General features: G+C 42.3%; 1 protein-coding gene across 3 annotated transcripts in view; it reads right to left on the bottom strand.

The window, feature by feature from the left end:
* The window catches only part of AKAP6 (A-kinase anchoring protein 6), a 314,138-nt gene that overhangs the window by 202,387 nt on the left and 90,538 nt on the right, over positions 1–21,213 (bottom strand). For all 3 annotated transcript variants that reach the window (XM_063117789.1, XM_063117791.1, XM_063117790.1), the window contains 2 exons: positions 8,861–9,112; positions 1,348–3,159 (listed from right to left, as the gene is read on the bottom strand). In XM_063117789.1, coding sequence (XP_062973859.1) covers positions 1,348–3,159; positions 8,861–9,112 — 2,064 coding nt within the window. The remainder of the gene's footprint in view (positions 1–1,347; positions 3,160–8,860; positions 9,113–21,213) is intronic.

The following is a 21,213-nucleotide window of genomic DNA, read 5'->3' as shown; positions in this document are numbered from 1 at the left end:
CTTAGGACACCTGCGTTACGGTTTGACAGGTGTACCGCCCCAGTCAAACTCCCCACCTGACGCTGTCCCCGGAGCGGGTCGCACAACACGCTAAGCTATGTTTAGTTCAAAATGCTCAACCGCTATGTCTTAGCATGTTGTCTGAACAGAGTCAGTGTAAAATCTAATGCGGCATTTTGCCTATGTTTTCCTAGAATGAAGAGATGCTCCATGGCTTTGATGAGTATGATTTCACTGGTGTTGAAACTAGAGCTGTGTTAATATTTTTCACCATACAAATATATAGCACTCATTGAGCTACATGTACCTCAGCTGACTTTTAGAAAATAAAATTTCTGAAAGGGCTGTGACAGCAACAGTAGGCCTCAAGAGGGCGCCACACTCCCATGCCTACGAAGCACATTGAATACAGCAGCAGCAGATGCAAAAGAGAACAAAACACATCCACATATGATTTGCCACTGTAAATATCCATGCATTGGGGTACAACTTTAGAATAATGTGGGCTACAGAATTGTCTGAAATGTACTTGTGGATAAGCCCTAAGTATCTAAATATACAGTTCTCACAACAGAGATTGTTCATGCAACTTAAAATCACTTCACTGACAGCCAATTAGTTTCTGGGTGAAGTATGAAGTAGGGCTTTAAAGCCCTGCATGGTTTGGGTCCAGGTAACCTGTGGGATCGCCTCCTCCCATACAATCCGCCCTGCACATGCAGGTCCTCTGGGAAGGGTTTACTCCAGTCAGCCACAACTAGGCTGGCAACTGTTACCCAGAGGACCTTTTCTTCTGTCACCCCCAGACTGTGGAATGGCCTGCCGGAGGAGATTCATCAGCTTAATGCGCTCTCTGAGTTTAAGACAGCCCTAAAGACTAGTCTCTTCAGGCAGGCATTTTAAATTTTAAACCTAAGAATTTTAAGATGTTGTGATTGTTATTTTAATATTGTATGGGTTTCACTAATTTTATGTATTATATTTTATTTAGTGTTGTTCCCTGCCTCGATCCAGAGGGAGAGGCGGGTAATAAATAATTTATTATTATTATTATTATTATTATTAATAATAATAATAATAATAATAATAATAATAATCAACGTATTTTAGCAGAGAACAACCCACAGAGTACCTGACAGAATACCACCCACAGAGTGCCTCCCACAGAGGCACTCTGATTCATCTATCCCTGCATCCCCACCCCAAACCTTGGCTCTAGTCACAGTATAAATGTGAACCGCCCAGAGAGCTCCGGCTATTGGGCGGTATAGAAATGTAATAAATAAATAAATAAATAAATAAAATAAAGTGGTAGAGATGTAAACAGACTGTCAATTTTTTTCTTACCTCCATCTTTTCCCATATAATTTCATAATTATCCTGGTGCTGTATATCTTGCATCAGCTGCTGAATTAAAGCTGATTTATTTGTGGTTGGTATTTCATTTTTATCAGACTGAGTCACTGATGGTTTCCGTGGCCTGTCATCTAGGTATTTTTTAATGCTAAATGAGGATGTACAAAGCTCTTCATCTGAAAGAATGTCACTAAGCGGTCCAGATTCAATGCTGTCACCTGTCGAGGATATTATGTCACTTGAAGAGCTTGGTGAAACTCTACCTAACCTTTTGTGCTTCTTTTTGATCTGATATGTAGGGTAGAGCTCAGAATCTGAGTTCATTTCTGATAGTTCCCAGTCATCGATGTTTTGAATGGCCTCTCCTTGAGGTTTCTGAGGAAGGAGTTTGGTCAAGTTTTCTAATTTTAAAGCTAATACTTCAGTCTGTTTGAGGTGTGATGGGAGTGCTAAGTATTCATCAGAACCATACCAGGCCTCAACGACTTTACTGTCTGTATTGACGTAACTTGGAGAAGATGAGTGGACTTTTTTGCCCTTACTTCTTGGAAGAACTGGGGATGAGGACACAGCAGACCCTATGCCAGCTGAGGAGCCACTCACTTGGCTATGAGCAGGTGAAGCAGAATGATCTCGTTCACTGCAATATTGGCCATTCGGTTCTTGCTGTTTACAAGGATCAGAAGATGTGGAGGTTGAATCACTTTCCATCCCTTCTACGGACTGCAAGCTACCAAAAGGGATTCCATTTTGCAACGCGGTGATCCCTCTTTTATTCACCTGGTTCGTCGATGTAGCATTAGATACAATTCCAGATAACCTGCATGATGCCACCTCCTCGGGAATGTCATGGGACTTCTTGCACCTCAGTTTCTCCCTTCTAATGTTGTCGCTGGACTTACCTAGTCCCATGGAACTTTCCTTAAAGTGATTCTGTATGGTGAACTTGAGATTCTGATCACTTATGTTGTGCAAACAATCACATGACTGACTGATGGCAGAGGGACAGTTGCTGTACGCTGTTTGTAAAGCCAGACAAAGCTTGGACCGGTCTGGTGGATCTAACAATGAGGGTGTGCTCCTACTTATTTCTGTCTTAAACATCAAAGAGATCTGGTTTTTTATATCATTGACTACCATGTCTGTTTTAAATATATCTTCTTTTAGAAACAAACCTCTTTTGGGCAGGGTAGCTTGGGTGGGAGAATCCTCGTTATAATCAAAACAGTCTCTTATCGATCTCTTGGGAGTTGAGTTTTCACCATGAGGATGTTGTTTGCCTTTTGCCCCATTGGAGGGCAATGGACTGAGCTCCTGTTTGACTAATTCAAAGCCAGCATTGCTGTCAACTGGTACAGCAGAATCCTCAGTGCAAGATGCTTTACAAAGAGGTGGATTCCCAGAAATCTGCACGAGTGAAAATTCAGCGGATACAGCAGATGATGCTTTGAAACTTTGGCCTTCCTCCTGTAGGTCTGTCGAGAAGGGTAAATGGATTTCTTTTGCATTAACGCTTTCATTACATTTGGAAGCAATTGAATCTGTTGCTACAGCCAGTAATCCCACACTTCTGATAAGCTCTGGAAAGTCTTTTTCCATTTCACTGCAGCTCCAAGACTCAAATGGTTTCACTTTACCCTGACTGGAGGTCATGTCACCAAGAGCACCGAGCAAGTCCTCACTAGGGCTGTAGTCAGACAGTTCAAATGCAGTAATTCCACAATCTAGCGACAAATAATTTTGAGAGCATTTGATAGTTAGCTGTCCTGAGTCATCCACTTCTGTTAAAGAGTCAAGCCGGTCCTGTGGCAAAACAGAAATGGGAAAGGCTTTTGTCATTGTTTGTTTTAAAAACCAGGTATCATTCCTATGAACTGGGGATAGATGCCATGATTTTTTTAATCCTATCTCACCAAACATGATTGTAATGGTTTTCTTTGAATTCTTGTGCACTACCATGGTGGCATTTGTGCAAAGGCAGTATAAAGATATTATAAATAAATAATAATAAATAAACATGGGAAATACAGAATTAGGGCCTGTTTTTTTCCTGTGATCTATATAAAAAAGAACATTATATTTTTAAAAAATCTAATTGAAAATGGATGCATTGCAATGAAATACTTAAGGATAAAAGAATAGAACTTAAGAATAAAAGAATAAGAATACCTAAGAATAAGAATACTTAAGAATAAAAGAATACAACAGAAAGTCCATCTGGCACTGGAGACCTAAACATTTGCACTGACATATTTGCTTGGAGTAACTGGTATATGAGTAACATCCTATGCCTGAGTAATAGTGCTTGAGATAGCGTTGGGGCAAAAAACCTGCCTGGACCCACAAGGGCAGCAGGCACCCTGCATCCAGCCCTCATGGGCCCAGGTGGACGCACCCAGCAGATTTCACCCCAATGCTAGAAGGGGTGCAGGTCAGGGCGGAACTCGTCTGCCATTAACAAAGTGAGGGAAAATATGCAATTTTCCCAAGGGGTGGAAATTGCGTATTTTCTCCCTTCACTCTAAGGTCTCCCTCCACTCTCTCTCCCCGCTGCTGATGGGGGCCTTAAATGGCTTTAAAAGGATGGCTTTAAAAGGGGAATGGACAAATTCCTGGAGGAGAAGGCTATCAATGGCCATCAGCCATGATGGCTATATGCTACCTCCAGTATCAGAGATAGTATGCCTTAGTATACCAGCTGCTGGAGAGCATGGGTGGGAGTAGGGTGACCATGTGAAAAGGAGGACTGGGCTCCTGTATCTTTAACAGTTGGATAGAAAAGGTGAAATTCCCTCTTCATCGCAATAGTTAAAGCTATAGGAGCTCTGCCCTCTTTTGTATCTGGTCACTCTAGCTAAAGAGGGCAGGGCTTTAACAGTTGTGATGAAGAGGGAATTTCACCAAGTGCTGCATGCATACAAATAATACTTGCTGAAATTCCTTTTTCTATACAACTGTTAAAGATACAGAAGCCCTGACCTCCTTTTCATATGGTTATCCTAGGCAAGAGAGTACCGGTGACACTCATGTCCTGCTTGTGGTTTTCCCGTGGGCAGCTAGATGGCCACTGTGTGAACAGAATGCTGAACTAGATGGACCTTTGGTCTGATCCAGCATGGCTCTCTTCTTATGTTCTTATATCTGCCACTACTGTAGCATTCTAAAAAACTCAACCTGTGGCTCCCAGACATCATGTTGTGAGTTGACACATCATATCTTTCCCATGAGAAGCAGGGATGAGCAGATTTCCAGCACGATATCTCTGAGCCATATTTATTTATTTATTGTTTACAACATTTGTATACCGCTCTACATCTAGACAGATTCTGGAGCGGTGAACAATAAACGATACAAAATTGGATAAAAGAATAAAACACCATGTTAAAGTGATTGCTACTTTTTTTGGGGGGGGGGAACAGAATTCTGATAAAACTGTGGCCAGTCATTCAAGAAAAGGTTTGACATGGTGAGAACTTCTGAACAACATGGTGCGGAGGGAGATTAGTTGCCACAGGGAGATCATTTTTACACCTCTCACTTGGGCCAGTGGGCATATTTGGTACCTTGGGAGCATGCTGTGGGTACTTTCACAAAATGGCTGCCATGGTGGGTATGACCAGTCACAAAACACCTATTTCCCAGAGAGCAAACTGCTGAGGCTCAAAGAACTTACCCAAAGAACTAAGTACAAGGCAGAGGAGTGTATGTGTACCAAAACAGAAAATGACTCTGTGATCACCCATTTCACAGATGACAAATTGTACTTGATCAAGAAGCTGAATACACATTACATATCCCCCCATATATATACACACATAGCACAAGAAAATACCCATTTCACAGAAGGCATACTGGTAATGCTCAAACACAGGCAAAACACCCAGACACACCTGATAGGCACCACATTGCAGACGCCAGTCCTTGGTTTATGTTGTGTAATGCGATGTGCTTCGGCCTTGAGTGCATCAGTAATCAGAAATTGCTCGCAGAAGGCTTTCTTATCGCCAAAGGCAAGTTTGCAAAACTCTGCCCAAGCAACCAGGAACAAGGGTGTGGCAGCCTCAGCACTCCAACATGAGCTCTTACAAGACAAAGGCCTTGCTAAGCGAGGGCATTTGGCCAGACTAGCTTTGTTGCCCTGGGACTAGGACCAGAATCTTCACAAACAGCTTTCAGAAAGAATGTAATGGTTCACAAAAATGAATATTCATGACTGTCAAATCTTGTTTACATCTTGTGCTTGGAAAATAGCTCTGGACTGAAAGACCAATTTGTATTCATCTAGGAATGTTTGTTTTGACAATGCTGTTCCATAGGTACTCCTTGGCAAACTATTTTTTTTTTTTTAGACCCCATGTGTTTATCCCAGTAAAACGGCATACCAAACTAAACCAAATCTGAGGCGGCAGCAGCAAGCAAGAGACAGGTTTAGACAGGAAATGGAGGTGGGAGAGGAAGGGAGTGGGCCTATGTATTTCTGTTGGTCTTGATTTAGAGCCACCCACTCTTCAAATCAATGTCTGTGGAAGGTAGCCATTGATTTTCTTATTGTCCTTAAAAGCCTATATGGCCTTTGCAAATAAATTACTAGTTGGTAGCAAAAAAGGGGGAAAGAGCAAACTTATTAAATGAATTAATTGAGAAAGCACCAATCTTAATAACTACTTATTTATTTATTTATTTTTAATTTATTTTATTACATTTATATACCGCCCCACAGCCGAAGCTCTCTGGGAGGTTTACAACACTGGGCGGTTTACTTGAGCCTATGGGTAGGTGGGCCTGAGGAAAACATAGAACACCCTTCCCCAACCTGGTGCCCTCATGTTGGACTACAACTCCCAGCATTCCCTAGCCAGCATTGTATTTGGAGGTCACCAGGTTGGGGAAGGCTAACATAGAACAAGAGAGAGTTTAGGAAACAATGCTCAGATCTGCAATGCTCAATGTTTGTATATAGTACAACCAAGGTCTTGATAGCTGTGAGTCAATGAAATGGCAGATCTAAAGATGAGTTTGAACTTGCCATGTTTTTGCCTGGAGACTGGATTTAAAATTCAAATTCAGGAATCTGAACAAGGTACATCTTTGATGTTGCCAAAGGACTTGATCCTGTCAAAGCACAACATCCTTCTGGTTCTGCTCCATGCTAGGGAAAATCCAAATCTCTTACTTCAGCCTTAGGTAGCATCCACTGGCCTTGCTCATGTTCTATCCCTTTAGTAAGATGCTCAGTGAAATTGGGAACAAGTAGGGAAAGTCAGTCTCTCTCTCTCTCTCTCTCTCTCTCTCTCTCTCTTTCTCTCTCTCTCTGCAGCAGAACGTAGAATTCCCCAATTAAGAGCTGAAAAGGCATTAGATGATACTTTGATGACTCTGAGTAAAATCTGTTTGTAGCACTTTTGGAATAATACCTCCTGCTTTCCCCATACTTTATTCCAGACATCACTGTACAAGGGCCCTTGGGTGAGAGCTAATTTAAACGTAAAGATGGCCGTGCGGAGGTTGCGAAGAAGGATTGGTGTAATTCCCGTTGACATCTTGCAATCAGAGGTGCAGTTACCATTGAACTTCAAGGTTAAAGTACAGGGTCTGACAGCCCAGCGAGGGCCCAAATGACCACCCAGAAGGCCATAGGGGTTGGGAGCAGTGGAAAGCAGGCCAACCATCTCGGCCGGCATGGACATGCCAGGGCTCACCAGGACTGATGGCACTCACACAACAGCCTTTCCTTCTTATATTTAAAACCATTTCATAAGGGTGCTGGGTGGGCATGGCTACAGATGCTCATTTATTGTTTTGACTTTAAAAATGTATTTCCCTTTTCTACAATAAAATGGTGATTATTCTCAAGTAAATGTGTTTAGCATCAAGCTATCTAAAAGTCGTCCCCCAGAAGACCATTAAGTCCAGGGTCTGCAATTACTTAGCTGCATCACTGTTTGCAATCCCTGCAGAATTCTGGCTACCAGAGCTAGAACAGCACCAGATGGCTAGTATAACATTCAGAAAGTGTTTGCCTTGCAGCATGTCCATGTCAGTCATCTCTAGTGCAAGAAAATCTCACACTGGCATGCATGTCCCACCTGCATATGGGCCGATCAATTGGTAAGCGCCTTTTAAATATGATGCCAACAAGTGTGGAGTTTTCATAGCCTTTTCAGCAGTCTCCACATTACAGGCATCATGTTTAAATTGGCCCTGAAACAACAACTTCCACGAGCTGTTTCTAAGTTGCTTTTGATGTGGGATCTCCTCGGCATAATGCCAAATGTTGTGATGCTGAATAAGCTGGAATGGGTTATTATGGCTGATGCAAAGTTCTCCAGGAATGAAGCACATCCATAGGATTGGAAAGCAACACTGTGGTGCAGAACACATTCCATTTTGAACAGATTGCAATAATATAAATTAGATTTATCACACATGTTTTTTAGGTTTTCAGGAGAATTCTGCATACACATTTGTGCAATCATGGGGAAAATGTGAATTTAAAAGGTTCTTTTAAGAGAGTCGTTAATGTGAACTTGTAACTTTCCATTAAAGAAAATATTATGATAGATGCATCCACTCTCTGTGCTAATCACAGAATGTAAGAAACCCACATAACTAAAGTCTAGGTGTCTTTACAACTTAGGTTAAAGTGTCTTTTGCATTTGATTCCGCAGTCAATTAGTTTTTTCCCTGGCACTTCAGCTTTGAAGCAAACATGAAGACTCATACTTTATTTAAGCTTGTTCAGTCACTCTGGCCTCATCTACACCTTGAGGCCTTCCAGGATGGGAGAGGGGGCAGGATCTGAGGCTTACCTGCTTCTGGGATCATCCCCCTGTGTCTAAGCACCAGCGCATCATCCCAGAAGACAAGAGGGACGTTCCTGGCACAGCATTTGTTGTCGTCCCCCCCACGACATTGTGGCTGTGATCCAGGGGAAATGTAAGTTTTTAAAAATAATAATAATCAGTGCCCCAACATGCTGAGAGCCATCCTGGGGATGGCAAAAATGCTGACCCACATCCCTGATGGGCATGGAGCCCCCCCCAAAGCTCCATGCCCATTTGAAGAGCCCCACTACTCGCGGGGAGGAAGGAGGACCCAGAAGCGCTCATCACACTGCCCGCAGTCCACGGGGTTGTCCTGGGACCATGGAAAAATCAGGAAAACCATGGTCCCGGTTATCCTGGGTCAACTGAAAGGTTGTCCCCAGTTGACCCTGGGATCCCCTCATTTGGATGCACAGGGACAACCTCGAGCTGACCCCGGGATAACTGCCAGGTGTAGATTAGGCCTCTGAATCCATGAATGCAGTACTAATTTAAGATTGACAGCATTGCCCCAAAATTGACTGACAGCACTGGGCAAGCATTAGCCTGGATTGCCTAAACCTAAGCATATTCTCCACCAGTAGCAAAGGTAACTGGATTCCTTTAAGAATTGCTCCGATGTGCAAACAGAACCAAGGATGAGAGTTCAAAAAGTACATTCTTATATTTACTTGCCATACCTCCTTTGTTTCCTCTGAAAAAGCTTGTAGAATATCAGTCTGCCGGGTGTAATTCCCATTGGCATCCTGCAGTCCCTGTAGAATTCTCTCTCTCAGAACCAGGACAGAAACTCGAAGCTGGTGCCAAAGAAGCTGTACTGTATGGATGTCAACGATCACATTGACAGAGTAAGACAGAAGCTTCAGGGAAAATTCAGTCTCCAGAAGCGCATGGATTTGTTCAACGTGATCAGAGATATCTTCACATATATCCTGTGAGAAAGGGAGAAAAGAGACTATGAGCCACAAGGATGTACAATAATCTGATCCTACATTGTTAATTACATTTTTAAATGTCATAAACCAGGGAATCCATTTGTGTATGTATAAAGGGTTGAGCAGATGCACTTACGTTTTTTTCTTACAGCAGCAGCATTTGCCAGCATGCTGCCATCAGCAATCATGTATGAAGTTCTACAGATTGTTGGAAAGTTGGGAGCTTTGGCATCTTCCTATAGGTTAGGGTGATCATATGAAAAGGAGGACAGGGCTCCTGTATCTTTAGCAATTGCATAGGGAAGGGAATTTCAGCAAGTCTCATTTGTATGCACGCAGCACCTGGTGAAATTCCCTCTTCATAATAACAATTAAAGCTTCAGGAGACTGCCCACTTTTGTATCTGGTTAAGATGGCAGGGCTCCTACAGCTTGAACTGCTGTGATGAAGAGAAAATTTCAACAGGTGCTGTATGCATACAACTGACACCTACTGAAATTCCCTTTCTTATAAACTGTTAAAGATACAGGAGCCCTGTTCTCCTTTCCATATGGTCACCCTACTATAGGTTGTATTGGTAAGGGGCATTGCCTTCCCCTGCAGCATACGGTCTAGCTCAATTGCGTGAGTAATCCACAACTATTTCTCCTGCAGGCAACTTCCATGGGATCCTTGAATCCTCTAGTATATTATGGCTTGGACTGTGTGGATTGATCAATTCCCACAACTTGGCACCCTCCAGATGTGTTGGATTACAATTACCATCAACCCCAAATATCACAATTGTCTTGCTGGCTGGGGATGATAGGAGTTGTAATCAAGCACAACTGGCAGGTGCCAGGTTGGGGAAAGTTGATCTACAGCAAGCTGCTGAATACTTGATCCTGATGCAGACATATTTTGTTCTCTTAAGACTCTGATTCCTACACTAAACACTGGCTGTAGTAGGTTAAATTAACCATCAGCATTTGTTTATACTCCTTCTCCCCAGTAAATCATGCCAAAGCAGCTCATAACAATAATACGTATTTTTAAAATTGGACTTGGACTGGACAGCCTTTCACATAGAGTAGGGTGACCATATGAAAAGGAGGACAGGGCTCCTGTATCTTTAACAGTTGCATAGAAAAGGAAATTTCAGCAGATGTCATTTGTATATATGGAGAACCTGGTGAAATTCCCTCTTCATCACAACAGTTAAACGTGCAGGAGCTATACTAGAGTGACCAGATTTAAAAGAGGGCAGGGCACCTGCAGCTTTAACTGCTGTGATGAAGAGGAAATTTCACCAGGTTCTTCATATATACAAATGGCATCTGCTGAAATTCCCTTTTCAATACAACTGTTAAAGATACAGGAGCCCTGTCCTCCTTTTCATATGGTCACCCTAACATAGAGCACACATTTAAATAGAACACTTTCCTCTGAAAATCCATAAAAAAGAGTATGTGTTATATTTCTATTTAAATTATAATTATTTTTAAATTGGCATCTGTACATATAAATTCACATATGAAAATGTAATGCCAATCTTTGCCCTCTTTGCCCTTTTTAGTGATACACTTCCTCTTTTTAGCAAAGTATAAGTGGTCACCCTGTTTTCGTGTGTGTGTGTGTGGGGGGTTAATTTGCCCAACAGATCAACCACCTCATTAAAGTCCCAAATTTGATTCTCGTTATATCTTTACAAATGTCTCAATTCATGCAAATGCAGCCCCACCCACAAATATGCTTTTGCTAGCATTTTTCTCCCTCCCTTACAACTAAAGAAAACCGCTCATATAAAAGTGTGTAAAATGCAGGGCAATGGTGAAAAGTATTTGGGATACATTTGTATTTGTTTTCTTCCAGGAAAATGGTACTTCGTGCTAACTAAGCATCACATGTTACATTCATTACTTAAAGTGCAGCTGTCCCTCTATTTTTTATTTACTACATAGTAAGCATGTGGAGCCCTGATCCAGATCAGGACCGTTGCAGATGGGGAAGGGAGGTTTAATCCTTCCTTCCTTCCCAATCTGCTTCCTTTCTAAGATCGCCCGTACTCACACTGCAAGACAGTTTTGAAAAAACAAAACAAAGCCTCCATTGGCACCAGTGTTCACCGGATGGTGGATTGGATATTATTTTAGAATTGTGTACACATGACAATCTCATAAAAAGGCACAGCTGGAAAGCTAATGTTCTGTGAGTCGTTGCAACAGCAAAGTGCATATCCCAATAATAACAACAACAACAGATGTTGGTTTTAAGTCTCACTATAACATACACATAGTAGAAGCCAACTGGTGTTACATATTAACAATTGACAGCCTGCCTCCTCTTGAGTTCTCACTCAATGATTGCTTCAAAGGTATTTCAAACATTTAAAGCATGACCTGCAGCCAAGTGTGCATTTTCAAGAATGAAAAGAAGGAAGGGGGAGGCAAAACGTGTGCGACATTTTCCATGTAATGTTTAAGGCAGAGCACTTAGGTTCAAAAGGATAGTCTATAAGACAACAAACAGTAATTCCTAAACCAACCAACCAATGTCAATGTTGTATCTCAGTTGCTCCTGAAATAAAGCTCCATGACTACAGCTCTCATGAACACCAAACAGTCTAGGGCTCATCTCATGCCTCCCAGACCCTCCCTTTAAAACAAGAATTAATTAATATTGGCAGTTGTCATAATAATGATATTTTAATTATAATAAGTATGAATAAGCCTCTTGATTCTTGGAAACAACCAAGCTCAAGATTTCTTTCTATGAAAAAAAAAATAACACATTGGGAAGTGTCACATCCCAGTTTTCAGGTCCAAAGTTTTCCCCAAGACAGCTTCATTTTAATAAAGGTACCATTAACAGTTTTAAATGTAAAACAATAATAAGTGCAAGAGCGAATACCAAATACTACAGAACAGCATCCTATAATGCACCTAAGGTCTTAAGAAAAAGTAAAACAAACAAACTAATTTTCTAAGGACTCAATGGTAGGGTGACCATATTTGGGAAACCAAAAAAGAGGACACCTAGTGTGTGTGTGTGGGGAAGCAGCTTTCTGAGTCCTGCAGAAAGTACGTTATTCCCCCGCCACCTTAAAGAACCCGATTGGAGTGGAGGAGGGGAAAGGATTTCATTCTGCACCACCATCACCCACTCCAATTGGGGCCTTTTCTAAAATGTCCACGAATGACCCACTTTCCCCTTTAAGACCTCAATTGGAGCTCGGGGTGGGGGAATGATGTGCCTCAAGAAAGCATGTCATTCCCTCCTGCCATGCTAATGGCAGCCTTAAAGGGGAAGGTGTGTCATTCCAGGACATTATTGAAAATTATAGAAAATCCCCCCTGACACCATGGAAAGAACAAAAACCAGGACAAATCCGGGGAAATCCTGACAGTTGGTCACCCTACTCAATGAGAGAAGGCTTGGTTGGCTGCCATAGGCAGGGAGTTCCACAAATAACATGTACATATTGCAATCTTCAAACTTTCCTAAGGGAGATGTTCTCTTGGGCACATGCTTACCTAGATTTTCTTTCTTTTGGAAGGAGGGATTTTTATTATTTATTTATTTAAAGTATGTTGACCCTGGTCTTTTCTGAGTAGAAAAATGCTTCTACTCAGAGGCTTATGGTGTTTTTGTAATATTGGTATTTATGTACAAATATGTGGGTTGAATGTAAGCAAAGTCAGACGGAATAGCCCTGTTACAAGCATCAGATCCATTTTCTCAGACATTTCTCAGACACTTTAAATCTGTGTCTAGCAGCTATGTCTTTTGTTCTTTCTTTCTTACTTACTCTAAAGTAGGTACAATGGCCTGATGGGGATCTTTAAAAAAAACACCTACCCACACATATTAAGGTCCCAATCCAAACCAGGCCCTCTGTATTAACTCAACAGTAAAAAAAAAGAAAAGACACAGATTTAAGGTAATGTGTGTTTTGGGCCTCAGATCCCCACAGAGGCAGCCCAGTAGCTCAAGGTGCTTTTAGACATCTAGAGCTCAAGCCTCATTCTCTGCCTCTTTCTCGATCTGTCTCATTCTCCAACTGTTGCTCCTCTGTCTTGTTGCTTCTGTTGCTCTTTTCAGAAATAGATCTTGCTTACAGAATCCTAGCTGGGGGAGCGGGATAATCTAGGCAGAGGTGGGCAACATGACACCCGTGGGCACACTGTGCCTTTGGACATCTTTCTTGGTGCCCTCCCCCTCCAACTTTAAAAAACAAAACAAAACATTTCTTACTGCTAGCTGGATTTGCTTCAAAACAAAATGAAGGCCTCTAGTTGCTCCCATCTTCTTTTCCCGTGAATGCCTCTGAGCTGCAAATGGGGCTCAGAGACATTCATAGGAAACTATTCATAGGAAACTATGTAAAACTCATGTCGCCATGGGCTTAGGAAACTAGTGCTCCTTTCCTAGTTTTTTGCCCCTCAGTCCCCTCACCACAGATGGGCTTATGAATAACGCCAGTGAGGCTAAAGCACAGTGAATCGTCCTCCAAAATTTGCAGATGGCATGGCTCTGCCTCCTCTCTCGGGCAGGCTGATTGGCCACCTCTGTCCCCCTCCCACTTCCTGCTAGTATCACACTAGCGTCCAAGGCCCTCCTTTGTGTCACACTAATAGGCCGAGCAGGGCTATCCATCATTCTGCTGGCGGAGGGGTTGCCTTGCCTGTTTGATGCAGAGGAAATTAATTGTTATTAAAGGTCAAGCTTTGAACTTTTTTTTAACTTTCATTTTTTTCCTGCTTATCTATAGTGCTTAAGCTTGAAAACCAAAAATCAGCAAATTCAGTCTGGTAGATCTCAAGTAATAAGCCTTACACTACTGTATTCTTATGTAAGATGAAGCAGGATGATGCTTTCATCTGCAGTGTGCCAAGTTTGTGAGAACGGTTTCTCCAATTACCAAATGTGTCCACAGGCCCAAAGAAGCTGCCTCTGTATCTCTACAGAAATCTCCGTATCCCTCCCATTGGGAAAGCATCAAGGGCTGATTCTGAGCCATTAATGCCTAATGTCTCGAACAAAAGATGGGGCTGGCAAGTAGTTTGATGCAGGGGGAAAGCATTAGCAAGATTTTACAAGATACGTGCGGAAAGAGGTGAGAGGAAAGAAATATCTTTTCAAAATGTGTTGGGTTTAGTAAAGCTTTTTCTGGCATTTGAGAACATTTTTTTCTGTTTATTTATGTGTGTGTGTGTGTACACATACATACACACACATATATGATCGACTATCCCTGTCTAACTACCGACCTGTCTCTCTCTTGCCCTTTGTCTCAAAGATCCTGGAACGTCTGGTCTACTCTCGTTGTCTTGACTTTCTCTCTAATAACTCTGCTCTGGATCCCTTTCAATCTGGCTTCCGTCCTTTGCATTCCACTGAAACAGCCCTTACCAAGATCACCAATGATCTTCTTACTGCCAAGTCTAAAGGCCATTATTCCGTTCTTATTCTCCTTGATCTAACCGCAGCCTTTGACACGGTTGATCACGATCTTCTCTTAGATTCCCTCCATGACCTTGGACTCTGTGGCTCTGTCTATAACTGGTTCGCCTCCTATCTAGAGGGTCGCTTTTTCAGCGTGTCGGCTAACGGCAGCTCGTCCTCCTCTTTTCCCCTTTCTGTTGGGGTTCCGCAAGGCTCGGTGCTTGGCCCGTTGTTGTTCTCTCTATACATGCTGCCCTTGGGTAAGCTTATTCAATCTCACGGCCTCCAATATCACCTGTATGCCAACGATACACAATTATATCTCTCATCTCCGGAACTTTCTCCTGATGTTCACGATCGTATCTCGGCATGTCTTTCAGATATCTCAGCCTGGCTGCTTCATCGTCGTTTGAAACTTTGGCAAAAACTGAACTGCTTGTTTTTCCTCCTAAACCTTCTCCTCACCTCTCATTCTCTCTTACTGTCAACGATGTCACGCTTACTCCGGTCAAGGAAGCTCGTAGTCTTGGCTTTATATTTGACTCCTTGCTCTCCTTTACTCCTCACATCGAGGCAGTAGCTAAATCCTGTCGTTTCTTCCTGTATAATATTGCCAGGATTCGACCATTTTTGTCTGTCTCTTCTGCCAAGACTCTCGTTCACGCACTGGTTATCTCTCGGTTGGACTACTGCAACCTTCTTCTCTCTGGCCTTCCTTCGTCTCACATCAGTCCGCTGGTCTCTGTCCACCACTCTGCCTCTAAGATCATCTTCTTGGCCCGCCGCTCTGACCAGGTCACTCCACTTCTGAAATCTCTTCATTGGCTTCCAATTCACTCCAGAATCCAATATAAACTTCTCCTGCTGACCTTCAAAGCTCTTCACGGTCTAGCTCCTGCCTATCTCTCCTCTCTCCTCTCACACTATTGCCCCGCTCGTGCTCTCCGCTCCTCTGATGCCATGCTTCTCGCCTGCCCAAGGACCTCCACTTCCCTTACTCGGCTCCGTCCTTTTTCTTCTGCTGCCCCTTACGCCTGGAACGCTCTTCCAGAACACTTGAGAACTACAAACTCAATCACTGCTTTTAAAACTCAGCTAAAAACTTTTCTTTTCCCTATAGCCTTCAAATATTGAGTTTGCTCTGACTCTATACTGTTAGCTTCACCCTACCCGGTGCCTGTTTACACTTCCCTGTGCCTGTTTGCATTCTCCTTCCCTCTCTATTGTTTACTACAACTTTATTAGATTGTAAGCCTATGCGGCAGGGTCTTGCTATTTACTGTTATCTGTACAGCACCATGTACATTGATGGTGCTATATAAATAAATAATAATAATAATAATGACCATAAAACATAATACTGGTCCACTTTGCCTTCTTTTATCAAACTGTAGGCTATTTCACAGCAATAAATCAGATAGTAATCCTACGGATGAAAAATAAGTCCTTCATTAAAATAAAACATTCCATAGTGTTGGTCCTACCATGCGGCAGAGTGAGACATCCACCTCAAGCGACTGATTTTGGGTATAAATAAAAAAGAAAATATTTATTTATTTATTATAAATGTATTTTTACCCCCAGGGACAGGCACTTGTGAGATGTTCTATCTCAGTTGCAAAAATGGCTTGGACAGCCTTGAGTGCATTAGGCCTTTTGATTGGTGTGGGGCAGCATATATGTTTCCTCCTCAGGCAGCAAAATGTCTTGGGCTAGCCCTACTGAAAATTATATCACATGTGCCACTGACAGATAGAAAAAACTGTGCCCACTTAGAATCCATGTTAGAATAACTGCTGGGTAAAAGAAGTTTCCCGCCATTAAATAGAGCTCATGAGTTATATAAGGCACTATGCAGACTTATGCAATTGTTCTAATCTAAAATGTAAGTCTGGCAAGTGTTTATAAAACCATGACTTTTGTATTAGGCTCTATAGAAGCATCTTCGACCATGGAATTTCTTAGAGTGTTGTAGCTGCGTCTACTACAACACCAACTGTCCACTTAACTCAGTCCAACAGACAGCTGATCCAATCATTTACAGCTGCTACTATCTGTCACCTAAAGCCAGAGCACTCTATGTTAACTTTAAAAAACACACACCCAGTATAAACATTGTTGCAAACAAGAGCCTTCATACTGACAACGCATTCCTAAACATGCTTATTCTGAAGTAAGTCTCAATGAAGTCAGCGGGATTTACTCTTTGCAACTGCAGGTTCCTCAGGCCTGTTCGAAGTTAGTTTTTCTAACAACTTTTAAAAAGAAAACGCTGGTAGCGTTCCTCCTCGAGACAGATACAATGCCATCGAGACATATGTGAAATCTAGTGGAAGATGAAAGGTTCTAGGGCTCCACAGTTAACAACAGTGACAGAAGCAAATGTACTTTGGTTTATGTTCTTTGATCTCACGGTAAACCCCCTGCAAGAAATAAGCCCTTACTCATTACATATGACAAGCTTACATGCAAAACAAATTCATGGTTTAAGAGCATGTACTTTATTTTAATAATGTTATGCATTCCTTTGGGGGTAGAATTTCCAAGCTAGACTTGGAAATGTCGTAGAATGTTTTTATTTTATTTTATTTTATATTAAAAAAAACAGCAACACTTTTATGTTCAAATGGAGTTAGAACCCCATAATACTTGCTTTACTGATCCAAAGAGTGGGGGGAAAGTCAGCCCAATTGTAAGTCACCAGAAATGGGGTGAGTGCTGTTGCAAAACCGTGTTAGTTATGGTGACATTACTGTTACTATATCATAACAACCAGTGTGGTATATTGGTTAAAGTGTTGGATTGGGACTGAGGATACCCAGATCAAGTCCCCACTTGGCCATGAAGTTCACTGGGTAACTTTGGGCCAGTCACTGACTCTCAGCCTAACCTACCTCACAGGGCTATTGTGAGGATAAAATGGAAAGAAGCAGTGTAATGTATGCTGCCTTAATCTCCTCGAAGGATAAGAACATAAGATATGCCCTGATGCTGGATCAGACCAAGGGTCCATCTAGTCCAGCACTCTGTTCACACAGTGGCCAACCAGCCATCGGCCAGGGACCAACAAGGCAGGACATGGTGCAACAGCAGAATATAATGTAATAAATAGGTAAGGGGATAGTTCTTTGGAGGGAATAGTAATCATAATACTCGGCCAGTGCCAGCTCCGGGTTTTGGAGGCTCTTGGGCAAGATGTCCTCACTGGGCTTCTTCTCTTCTCATTTTGGGCTCTGTTGCCCATTCAGTTGGCGTCTCCCTCTGGGCCCAGTCTGTACAACTGCCCAGAAAGGGAGCCCAAGGCAAATGAAAGAAGCATTTCCTCATATCTCCTTTTCTTTTCTTTGCTTGCATGTTCAGAGAGGGCAGGTGGTGACAGCAAGGAGGAAGAAGTGCAGGATGAAAACCTTCTGCTGGTTGACAGTGGGACTATGCATGGCTATGGGTCTTCAGTGATGCCTACCCCTGGTGCTGGCCCTGTTCTTAGCATTTATATGGCAACTTTTGAATGTTCAAAGCAGTTCACAAATATTATATCAATAATTCTCACAACCACCCTATAAATGAGGTCAGTGTCATTATTCCCACATTGCAGATGAGAGTCTGAGAAATATGCTCTTTTCACACCACAACTTGGGGTGAATGAATGCGTGGAGGTAGCTGCGGAGTTCAGGGTCATGCCCGCTGACCCTCCATGAGTTCATCTGAATGTATGCATAGAGCCTAAACACATATAAACTGTAGGTGCATCACCTCTGACTGAACAAGCCATACCTTGTCCCTTTCCTGGTAACAGATTGTGTGCACACAGGCTATGCATGCACTGTTCATATGGATGTCTGCCTTCCCAAGATTTGAGATCTGTCAGAGGATCCCTCCTCTGTATCCCACCAATGTGAGATATACATTATGGTAAGACATGGGAGAGGGCTTTCTCTGTTGTGGCACCCTGGTTTTGGAATGCCCTCCCCTTGGATGGCCAGCTGGCACCAATGCTGGCTTTGTTTCGGCAGCAACTTAAAATGTGGCTTTTTATGCAAGCCTTTGAGGGCTAAAACTGTACATAGTTTTAGTTGTTTTTATTGTTTGCGGTTTTATCTTGTTAATGGTTTAATATGTTTTTAGCTGTGTACATTATTTATTGTTTCATACTGTTTAATGCAACTCTAAGATCCCAACGATATAGGGCAGGTTGCAAATGTTTAAATAAATAAATAAATAAATGTAGAGTTTGCATACATGTTTCAATAAACACATGGAGGTCAGGGGTTGGGTCAGCAGGCATAATTTGCCCCCTCTGCTTCCACACCTTCATTCATTATGGCAATCCTTGGTAGGTGGGTGGCTACCCAGAAGAGGGCCTTTTCTGCTGTGGCACCCTGGTTGTAGAATGAGCTTCCCAGAGAGAGAAGCTCTTGTAGTTTTTTCAGCCCCAGATGGAAACCTTTTTCATTTTCCCAGACATTTTAGTATTTTAGCTCTATTGTTTTAAATCTGTTGTTGTAGGCTTTATTATAGTTTGTGCATCCATATTATAGTTTTATGCCTTTATTTTTTATATTGTAGTTTCTGATGTATTTTGTGGTGTATTTTGTGGTGTTAATTGTTGTGAGATCTTTGGCTATTATTATTATTATTATTATTATTATTATTATTATTATTATTATTATTATTTATATAGCACCATCAATGTACATGGTGCTGTACAGAGTAAAACAGTAAATAGCAAGACCCTGCCGCATAGGCTTACATTCTAATAAAACCATAATAAAACAATAAGGAGGGGAAGAGAAAGCAAACAGGCACAGGGTAGGGTAAACAGGCACTGGGTAGGGTAAAACTAACAGTATAAAGTCAGAACAAAATCAAGTTCTGTGGTGAAATGTAAAAATAATAAATAAACAAATAAATAACTCCAACCTGGTGCCATCCAGACATTTTGACTACAATTCCCATCATCCCTAGCTGGGATGATGGGAGTTGCAGCCCACCTAAACCATCTCGATGACACCAGGTTGGAAAAGGCGGCTTAGTGGATTAGCAAATGAAAAGGCCTGTTGTGGGTTGCCTAAGGCCACTTAGTACATCCATGACAGAGGCCAGCTCTGAGCCAGCAGGGACTTTCCTAGTTCAGTCACTTGGTCAAAAAACGTTACACATGCTCCGGTTATTCCTTCTGCCTTATTTATTATTTATTTATTATAACACTTTTATCCTGCCCTTTAGCCAAAAAAGACTCTCAAAGCAGCTTACAAAAATATTTGTACAAAGACAGTCCCTGCCCACAGGCTTACAATCTAAAAAAACATGACTCAAAAGGAAAGGGGATTGGGAGGGAAGAGGGGGGAGAAAGAAGAAGCAAAGTTAGGCACTAGATTCTTAGTTGCAAAGTTCAGCAGCTGCTTCTTTTCCCTCTCTCTTTAATAGCCTTATATAGATCAAGGCATAGAATCATAGAATAGTAGAGTTGAAAGGGGCCTATAAGGCCATCGAATCCAACCCCCTGTTCAATGCAGGAATCCACCTTAAAGCATACCTGACAGATGGCTGTCCAGCTGTCTCTTGAATGCCTCTAGTGTGGGAGAGCCCACAACCTCTCTAAGTAATTGGTTCCATTGTCACACTGCTCTAACAGTCAGGAAGTATTTCCTGATGTCCAGCTGGAATCTGGCTTCTTGTAACTTGAACCTATTATTCTGTGTCCTGCATTCTGGGATGATCGAGAAGAGATTCTGGCCCTCCTCTGTGTGACAACCTTTCAAAGAGTGAAAGGTTGAAGAGTGCTACCATGTCTCCCCTCAATATTCTCTTCTCCATGCTAAACTTGACCAATTATTTCAGTCTCTCCTCATAGGGCTTTGTTTCCAGACCCCTGATCTTCCTCGTTGCTCTCCTCTGAACACACTCCAGCTTGTCTGCACCATTCTCAAAGTGTGGTGCCCAGAACTGGATGCAGTATTCAAGATGAGACCTAACCAGTGCTGAATAGAGGGGAACCAGTAACACAATTTGGAAGCTTTACTTCTATTAATGCAGCCACATCACACTGTTGGCTGATATTCAGTGATCTACAACAATTACAAAATCCTTCTCGCTTGTAGTATTGCTGGAGGGATGCCTGGCTGCTGCTTCCTTTCCTTCTGATGGCCTCAGGAATAACAGTTGGTAGCAAGAGGAAGGGGGCTTCATGAGCCTACAGCAAGATTATTTTATCCAGCCATTAAATGTTAAAACTTGTGATGACAGGAAGGTTTGACATAAGAACATAGGAAGAGCCCTGCTGAATCAGACCAAGGGTCCATCTAGTTCAGCACTCTGTTTACACAGTGGTCAACCAGCTGTCAACCAGGGATCCACAGCACCCTGCCACCCATGTTCCCCAGCAACTGGTGTATACAGGCTTCCTGCTTGCAGTACACATAGCCATCAGGTCTAGTAGCCATTGATAGCCTTCTCCTCCAGGAATGTATCCAACTCGCATTTAAAGCCATCCAAATTGGTGGCCATCACCATATCTTGTGGTAGTGAATTCCATAATTTAACTATGCACTGTGTGAAGCAGTACTTTCTTTTATCTGTCCTGACTCTCCCACCAATCCGCTTCTTGGGATGAGCCTGGGTTCTAGTATTATGGGAGGAGAAAAATGTTTCCTTATCCACATTCTCCAAACCTT

Source organism: Elgaria multicarinata, chromosome 2 (genome assembly GCF_023053635.1).
Source record: "Elgaria multicarinata webbii isolate HBS135686 ecotype San Diego chromosome 2, rElgMul1.1.pri, whole genome shotgun sequence".
Taxonomy (NCBI): Eukaryota; Metazoa; Chordata; class Lepidosauria; order Squamata; family Anguidae; genus Elgaria; species Elgaria multicarinata.
The sequence above is the reverse complement of the archived record's forward strand: the minus strand, read 5'-3'. Positions and strand labels throughout refer to the sequence as shown.